The sequence below is a fragment of the Ranitomeya variabilis genome, chromosome 8 (assembly GCF_051348905.1).
Source record: "Ranitomeya variabilis isolate aRanVar5 chromosome 8, aRanVar5.hap1, whole genome shotgun sequence".
NCBI classification, from domain to species: Eukaryota; Metazoa; Chordata; class Amphibia; order Anura; family Dendrobatidae; genus Ranitomeya; species Ranitomeya variabilis.
The window spans coordinates 177,948,682-177,957,854 of record NC_135239.1 but is presented as its reverse complement, the minus strand read 5'-3'; the positions used below and the strand labels follow the sequence as shown (position 1 = coordinate 177,957,854).

Sequence of the window (9,173 nt, the reverse complement as noted above, 5' to 3'; positions counted from 1 at the left end):
GCTCAGAGACGTGGCCAAGATAAGGAAGAATGAAACCCGACCATCACTGCACAAGACAAAGGAATGTGAAACATCAAGACTAGGTTAAGAAATATCTGAAGACCGATTGTTCCAAGGTTTTATGGACTTGTGAGATTGACACTTGACGGGCCAGATAGATGAACCCGTGGCTGGGTCAGTAATGGGCACCGACCTCCACGTTATTTCAAACGCCAGCAAGTTGGAGGTGAGGTATGGCTATGGGCTGATAGTATTAAAGATGAACTGGTTGGACCTTTCCAGGTTGAAGATGGACTCAAAATTAACAGCCAAACCTATGGCCAGGTTTCAAAAGACACTTCAAGCAGTGGTACAGGAAGAACAACAAGTCTACATCTTTCAAGAAAATGCATCAAAGTCTCTACTGCTTGACCAGCCAGTTCTTGGCCCAGTCTTGATGAATTGTCTTGCTCAGTGGTGGTCGCGTTTCAGCCTTCTTCACCTTGGCCATATCTCTGAGCACTGAACACCTTGTAGTTCTGGGCCTTGAGGCTTCAGGTAGGGTGTGGTTCTATAATATGACAGCACTGGAGGATAATGACTTCATATTTGATTCTTCTGAAATCTTTGGCGGTTAACTTGCGTTTTTTTGTCAACACGGATGGTTCTGTGATCGTGCACCATTAACTTAGCAATTTGAAAACTGCTTCATCCTCTGTAAGACTTGTAATAATTTTTGACTACTTGAATCTGTTAAATCTTTTTTTTTGCCCCATTTTGCCTGAGGAAAACAAGCTGCTAAATAATTCTACCCCTCTCATTACACAAATTCACATCATCTAAAGAAGCTTGGAGTTTGAAAATCTGCATAAAAATTATAATATGGGCAAAATACTCACTTGTTTAATAATTGTGCACAGGTCCAGGTCTTTTTTTCCCCCTGTTTTTGCCAAATTCAAAGAGTGCACAGTGTGGACCTTGGTGGTGAGGCGAAAGCCCATGTATAAAAAGGTCTTCTGATGTTATAAAAATGACAAAAGACGCTCTACTACTCATACCAATGGACCGCTAATTTTTCCAGACTTCAAAGCATGTGGCCACTGCTGTCAATCTCAACCTTCAGCAGCAACCTCAGCGTTGGCTGGTCATTGGCTGCAGCCATTTCAAGTCCACGTCATCACTGGTGCTGAGCGAAGAGACCAATGATGGAACGGCAAAGTACTGGTAAAGGAAATGACACCATTGTAAGCAATTGGCTTGCCCGACAAAATATCTGCATCTACAAGTGACATATCTGAGCAGTTTGCCATCTGAATATCAGTCACAAGAAGTCTTGATCCTCTCGTAATAGTGCAAATCAGACATGACAGTTCTTTTCAAGTATATACATAAAGATACAACTCGAGAGAAAAATGAAACATGGAGTAAAAATGCACAAAGCACTAGGTCTAGAAGCTGGTAAGCAAAAAAAAAGCATTTGGATCAACCAATTGGTGTGACGCAACAACGAGTGGGTTCGGTGGTGGGTCAGTCAGTGGGTAGCAGGCTTGCATTAGAGGTTCTTTGGTAACAGAGGCAGGAAATTAGGTTGCTACATTACAATGCAAAAAAAGACAATAGTTCCTGCTAGAAGATTTTTACAGGCATCCACTTTATGCCAAGCGAGTACTCAAAAGAAACAATAACTCCCCTTCCCCTGACACTAATCTTTAGCATTTTTTTTTCAAAGCCCAGTGAAAGCAGCTGCTCCTGATCTCATAGAGATTCACTCTACGATAGTACGGATGGGGAGTGATTATGGTTGACCATGTGAGAGGAAGGAGAAGATTGGCCTCTTCGAGACGCAGATTCGGGGCTGCTGGACACTCCATCCTTGGCAGCTTTGATCTGGAGCCAGGTTTCCCCAAGTGCCTTGGCAAAGTGATCATCCACCGAGCCAGTGATGGACACAGAGTTTGCTACTGGCTCGGGTTCCTTGTAATTCTTGCCGAGGCTCCGACGAAAATGTTCTTCTACCACAGGGTCACAAGCTGTTGAAGCTGAATGGACAAGGAGAAATGGCACAATGGGTTTCCATGTTAGTAAAGTCTCAAGATTGATGGCACAGAAATATCTAAAGAATAAGGTGCTATAAAAAGGGTTCCAGATAAATCTTGTGAAATTAAGAATATTCCAAGTTAAGCACTGAAATAAGATTTTAAGGGTTCTAGCAAACAAAATACTTATACGCTTCTGCAGTCAGAGGCAATAGATGAGCCAGGAAAAAGTACTGAAGATGAATCATAAATACAGTAAATGGCCAAAGCAGGACAATTCTATAACATACACTGGATTTTAACTTACTGTTTGATGGCCGCCTAAAATTTGCCGGCACGGCTGAAACGCAACCACTGTGGGAAACAGGGTAGTGAGAAAGGTTGCAGTTCCGGTTGCTCGGTGGAGCGCATGTGATCACTGATGGTCGGTTCTATGATGGAGAGAAGAGAAATATTAACCCTGTAATTTACAGATAAATGGATAAATGACATCACCATCATCCGGATACTGAGCTTAGAAATTATTTCTTATACTTTGAGTATCTTCTGTTGCTTTACAAGACATGGAGAATTAGAAGCAGATTGAACCCAAGACTGTACTATGGCTGCGATCCGCAGAACACGTGCCCTGATGAGCTGCCAGCGCCAACTGTAATCCCAAATTTCTTTAATAGAATTGTGATTTAATCAGAAAACAGTATTTTCTGTGCTTAATAGTACAAGCTAAATATAGAGCCATAATCCCTAAAAACACAGAGTCCTTATACGAGAAAAGAAAGGAAAAAAACATCAGGTGCACGCTCTAAGCAAAGATTCAGTAATGGAAAATGTGCCTGGAATTGTATTACGAGGTTAAACAAGGGGGAATTCATCCAGTTTGTGTAACCTTAGGTAAACTGGAGTACAGTAAAAAGTGAACCAACCCCTTAAGACATAATCCTTTGTAGTTTGCATGGCCTCCACTGCCGAGATCAGCTATAATTTTCTGAGTAATCCAAAGTGTCAAACTCCTCGACAATGCCACCACAGAGTCATGCAAGGGCAGGCCGTATCTTCCAAGGAGAGAAATAGGGGCGACATAGCAGCTCTGTGTTCTGCATCCTATGATTGGCTGCAGCAGTCAGGGGATTTAAGCAGTGTGTCATTGGATGCTTTCTGATGATGTGCGGTTTTAAGTAATCTGACCGCTGCACTCAATCACAAGCCACAGTGGTCATCTAAACTTTCAGAGATACAACAAGATGTTACTTTATCGAAAACCTCTTAACAAGGTTTCTTCTTCCACAACCGGTCAGGTGATCCTTGAAGATCAGGCTGGGAACCATAGCCAGAGATGAGACGAATATGGCGTCGGCCTGACTCTTCCCAGCACGACTAGGTGTGATTGACAGATCTCGTCCTCATATCAATCATGGTCAATAACTTGTAGAAGTGCCGGGAAGAGTCGGCAAGGGGCAGAACCGGATTAGTCTCATCTCATCATCTTTCAAAGTATGTTTTCTGTGAAAAGCCAGAGCGTTTCAGAGAATATTATACCATTGTGATTCATGGTGCCTAAGGTTTGGGCAGCATGAATTCACTCACAGGTTCCCTTTAAGACATGTATTTTAGCATTTGGACTCTAGTTTGCTTCCACAGAAAGCAGTGGGGCATTGTAATTACCTGGCATCTAACTCGATAACAGAGAGGGCCTCAGTGGGGATGTTCAGCTATACGGCATGGCTACTGGCCAGGAGGATACTCCTAACCGTACCAGATGACACTAAATGATAGAAGACTCCTCCATACATCTCTGAACTAATCTCCTAATATCTTCCCTCACGTAATCTCCGGTCCTCCCAAGACCTCCTTCTCTCCTCCACACTTATTCGCTCCTCACCCAACCACCTCCAAGACTTCTCCCGAATATCCCCCATCCTCTGGAATTCTTTGCCCCAACACATCCGACTATCAACCACATTCGGATCCTTCAGACGGAACCTGAAAACCCACCTCTTCAGGAAAGCCTACAGCCTGCACTGACCCTGCTGCCTCCTCACCACTACCGAAGCTACCGCCTCACCAACACCGGAGCTCCTGCAACCCTCAACCTACTGTCTCCTTCCCTACCATCCTGTAGAATGTAAGCCCGCAAGGGCAGGGTCCTCGCCCCTCTGTATCAGTCTGTCATTGTTAGTTTGTCTACTGTAAGTGATATCTGTAATTTGTATGTAACCCCTTCTCATGTACAGCACCATGGAATCAATGGTGCTATATAAATAAATAATAATTAAAAAAGATGACTCTCGTGGTCAGGTCCCGGCCCTACATGTGCTCTTACTAAAGTTGAACCATAAAACTGAACCTGCGTATGTTACATAAACCAAAAATCTAAACAACCTGAAAATCACAGAAAACAATTATTACCTGTTGTCGTTCCACAGGGCTCATGCTTGGCGTCATACCCAAACTTCTGGACAGATCGCTGTTTTTGGTAAGTGCCAGTGGCTGATCCATACTGACAGGGGGAATAGAGGAATACATATGACTTGCATGTAAACCCATTGTTGGAGCCGCTGCTCGTTCTATTGGGCTGCGACTTCGGTCCCGTGGATCCTTTCTGTAATCTCCATTAAGCCCCTTGGTTCTGCAGAGAAAAGAAATGCATGACGTTAGGTTGCCTTGTCATTCATCATCAAATAGATGACCATACCGGCAACAGATGGCCTCCTTTACTGTTTACTTAAGACCAGTGGCTGATGAGGAGCAATACTAAGTACCACCATTTGGAGGTCCAACCCCCCCCACCGAAACAACATTTGGTGACCTATGTCCTAAAGACCTCCTTCACACTAGCATAAGAAGCGGTGTATTTCCTCATGTGTGGTGACAGCTCTGAGGCCTACCTGACCTGTGTTTGGCTTATATAAACGACCCTTGACTTTATTCAGACCAAACTATATATTTACCCTACATGCTTTAAACTCTCACTTCATCCATCGTATCCATACACATCCATCATTTGCAGCCAAAATAGTGATCACATTCTGATAGAAGTCATGTGACTATTGGAAGAGAGTAGGACAAGGTGAGGAGAATCCGCCACTAATCTGGTCTGTCCTATGGTCCGGATACTACAGACAGCCTGTCCTGTTCAGTCGAACTACAATTCTTAGAATGCCTCACTTGAAGTCAAGGCAAACCAAATGGCCATCTACACACACACCATCATAGGAGAGAAACATCACTGGAGTCCTCTGTCTATGGTGCCATCTCACCTGCAGACAAGGTTTGTGGGCAGAAAGATACAGCCCTGCACAAACTGGTGTCAATGTACGGGGCCTTCACCTGAGCTCCTCGTGTAGTGCGGGTCTTGTCGCTCAATCCCTGCCCCTCCATGTGCAGTGCAGGGTCTCTCACGCTCTACTTGTCCTCTGTGTATAGTCCGAGGTCTGGAACCTTCTCACTGCCCTCCATATGCACTGCAGGATCTGTCGCCATGACCCCACCCTATATATGAAGGGACGTTCTCTCTACCATCCCTCCATGTGTAATGTGGGGGTCTGTCAGTCTCTATCTGCCCTACATGTATAGTGCAGGGTCTGTCACTCTCTACCTGCCCTCCATGTGTAGTGCAGGGTCTGTCACTCTCTACCTTCCCTCCATGTGTAGTGCAGGGTCTGTCACTCTCTACCTGCCCTCCATGTGTAGTGCAGGGTCTGTCACTCTCTACCTGCCCTCCATGTGTAGTGCAGGGTCTGTCACTCTCTACCTTCCCTCCATGTGTAGTGCAGGGTCTGTCACTCTCTACCTGCCCTCCATGTGTAGTGCAGGGTCTGTCACTCTCTACCTGCCCTCCATGTGTAGTGCAGGGTCTGTCACTCTCTACCTGCCCTCCATGTGTAGTGCAGGGTCTGTCACTCTCTACCTGCCCTCCATATCTATTGTGGTGTCTGTTGGTCACTATCGGCCCTCCATGTGTAGTGTGGAGAAAATGATAGGTTTGTATCACTAGCTTTAGAAAAATTAATGACTAGTAATTATAATAACATATATTTTATTGTTACCAATAATCTATCTGCACCTCTAAAAAGTTAAAGGGAACCTGTCACCATGAGAACGCCGTCCAATCTACAGACAGCATGTCATAGAATAAGGGGCGCAGAGTAGATTACTATGTAGCTTTGTGAGATAAGATTGTGTTTTCATCATTTCTACATCAATCTGCTCAGCTCCCCCTCTATAACATTGTGCCTGCAGACCGGACTGCATACTCGTGGTGACAGGCCCCCTTTAATCTGACCCCAGCCCTGCCGCGGTGTACCCTTCTCCCATATAACAGGACACTAATCCCGGTTTGCTCGCTCACAGTTTAAATGAACTACAGATGAGAATATGAAATTACCATCTGGGATGAAACCGAGAAGAATATAGGATAAGGGAATGAAATGAAAGGCTTTTTTTTATAATACTAACCTCACTTTAATCATTGCCAAAGAGCATGGAGACAACCCAGCGTCCTCCCACCAGAGAGCCTTGGGCCTCACAAACTTGGCAAGCGCTCCGCTCTGCACAAAACGGGCTGGTAAGCACCATGTCAAAGTAAAAGTCCTCTCCGATGCCTCTTAACAGGACGGGGGAGCAGCTGAGATTTCACCGGGTTTTTAGGTTTCGTGCAGGTATGAGAGTAAACGCTGATGTTAAAGACCTATCCTGAAAAAGGAGCTGCTCGCACAGCTGCATGGCTTCTTACAGTGCATCTGCAGGACATGATCAGCAACGGATCAGTACTGAATATAACCGCCTCTGTTCACAGACTGCAAGCAGAGATCTCAGCTAAGGACTTGTTAAATTGGGAATAACCCGTTAATCTCCTGTTCATGAATAGAATAGGCAACGACTACTAGAACTTCCACCGCTCCAGAGAATGGGGCATAGGAAACGGTGTGTGGCTTTTGTCTATTTAAAGTCCAGCAGTTCCGATGAAGATATGTTAATATTGCATTATTGTCACATTTAAATGGTGCTTGAAATGGGTTGAGCACCATACACACAGTAAAGAGTCAGTGGAAGCCACCACAATTGGAGCAATCAGCCAACAGATCCAAGTTTATAGTGGCTTCCCAAGTTACCCCCGACAGATGTCGTTGGGGAAGAGAACGATCAGGCTAGCCAATTTTAGCGGCTGATCCCTCTGTTCTCATTAGAGATAAGCCGCCAAAGGTGTCTCACAGCAGCTCTCCCACCAAAGATAGGAGCGCCAGACCAAGTATTCCTGTGTGTAGGAGAGGATAGCTGTTGGCTGAACTATCATTTTTTCTTACCACCATCTAGTAGCTTACACTTTAAAGCACAATAACTGGGATTTGTTAAGTGCCAGTAAAAGGTGACCCTGCCAGCAAAATTAGGACTTCAAAAACAGGTCATCAGAAGTATCACCAAAACATTCCTGGGCCACAATGCCAAACCTGACCATGCAACATTTATAGAACAGGATTTCTCCTATAGGGAAAAATGACCATCTACGGTTACACCCCTCGATGCGTCATTTTAAGGGGGAGCCTCCAACTATATGGGTGTTCAGGCTACGATTTACTTTGGCTAACAGATTTGGAAAGTGGGTCATAGTATACATTTCTCTGCTACAGCCGGGGTTTCTTTTCCCTCCGTTTAGTGCGTGCAAGCTGAATTGATTAAAACCCGAGACGGGAGCGAGCAGAAGTGGTTCCAAAACTTTCCCAAGAATGAATGTCTGTAGCAACAATCTCCACAACAGCCCTCTTCCCAGGAGTCCAACTTTCTAGTAAATGTTACATCTGACGAACCTCAGGAAACATCTGGGAAATGTGCAAAATGAAAACTTCAATTTATGGGGCTCCTTCATTACAGTCTGAGCGTAGGTTCCTCCTCCTCTTCCAGGGACCTTTTCCCCCCCCTCTATTTCTTAATCCGGTTTCTCATGGTTAGCTCCGAGTACTCTGCACATCCAAGACATTATGAGTGGGCAAGTGTTAGGCCGTTACCAGCGATTCTGCCTGAAACATTGACAACGTGATGAAGGTTACTGGGCTCAACTACAACACACAAATGTACTCAACGGATGAATTACAACGATGTGTTACCATGCTCGAGACAATTTATGAAGTACGGTATATAAAAAAAATGCCTTCAAATTTTTTTGCTATGGTCCAATTCAGATGTGTTTATTGAAATACAGTCCGTTTTTTATTTTTTATCATAATGTGCCAGAAATTATTTTCATCCATTTTGTTGTTTTTTTTTTCCTTTTTGTTTTTTTTTTAATTTTACCATTAGTGTGGCATCCGGTTCTCTCATATGAAGGTAGAGGACAGAAAAAAAAAATAAAATTAAAACATTTAACAGTAATAAACGGACATGATTCGGATGACACAAGACTGGCAACCAAATGCCGTCAGGCTTTTTTTTCCCCACTGACTCAGATTTGAATGGGCGATGGACGTGTGAACAGCCCCATAGACTATAAGGCTATATTCACACGTTGTGTTTTTTTTTGCTGCTTTTTTATGCACATTTTAAGCTGCTTTTTACAGTACTAGCAAAGGCTATGAGATTTTCAGAAATCTCATGCACTCACTTTTTTTCCTGACCGATTTGGAAAACTGCTGTGTGTTTTTTAAACTTAAGCATATCACTTTTTTCAGTGCTTTTTCAGCATTTTTTTCACCCCTAGAAAGCAAAGAGTAAGTGTAAAAACGCAGCAAAAAACACAGGTGTCAGGTTTTGCTGCGTTTTTTATGCAAAAACCCTAACGAAGTGGGATCGTGGTTTTCGGGGACACTAACCTTTATCAGCATGCATAAGACAACAAAAACGCAGCAAAAAAAAATGGAGAAAAAACGGATTTTTGTAGCAGCTGCGAGAGCAGGTTTTGCCTGCAGAAAAAAAAAACGCAAAGTGTGAACATAACCTTAGGGGTATGTATCCTATTCATGAAAAACACTCATGGCCAGATACATAAATGGACATCTGAATAAAGCCCAACCTCGGATTTATTTATTTATTTTTGCCTCTCGATTTCCTTTACAATTATTACAACGTATAGTGCTTCAATCTAAGATTTTTAAGGTCTTTTTAAAGATCTTTTAAACTGTGTGCACACGTTCCGGATTTTTCGCATTTTTTTGTGTTTTTTCGCGA

At 43.7% G+C, this 9,173-nt stretch overlaps 1 protein-coding gene across 5 annotated transcripts in view; it reads right to left on the bottom strand.

Moving 5' to 3' along the window:
- Window positions 1-918: 918 nt before the first annotated feature.
- Window positions 919-9,173, bottom strand: part of VGLL4 (vestigial like family member 4) — a 77,463-nt gene continuing 69,208 nt past the window's right edge. For 3 of the 5 annotated variants that reach the window (XM_077276685.1, XM_077276682.1, XM_077276684.1), the window contains 3 exons: window positions 4,422-4,641; window positions 2,323-2,446; window positions 919-2,018 (listed from right to left, as the gene is read on the bottom strand). In XM_077276685.1, coding sequence (XP_077132800.1) covers window positions 1,750-2,018; window positions 2,323-2,446; window positions 4,422-4,641 — 613 coding nt within the window. In that variant the 3' untranslated portion in view covers window positions 919-1,749. Of the gene's footprint in view, window positions 2,019-2,322; window positions 2,447-4,421; window positions 4,642-6,470; window positions 6,522-9,173 lie in introns of those variants that run through there. The other 2 variants (XM_077276686.1, XM_077276687.1) reach the window with 2 other exon arrangements.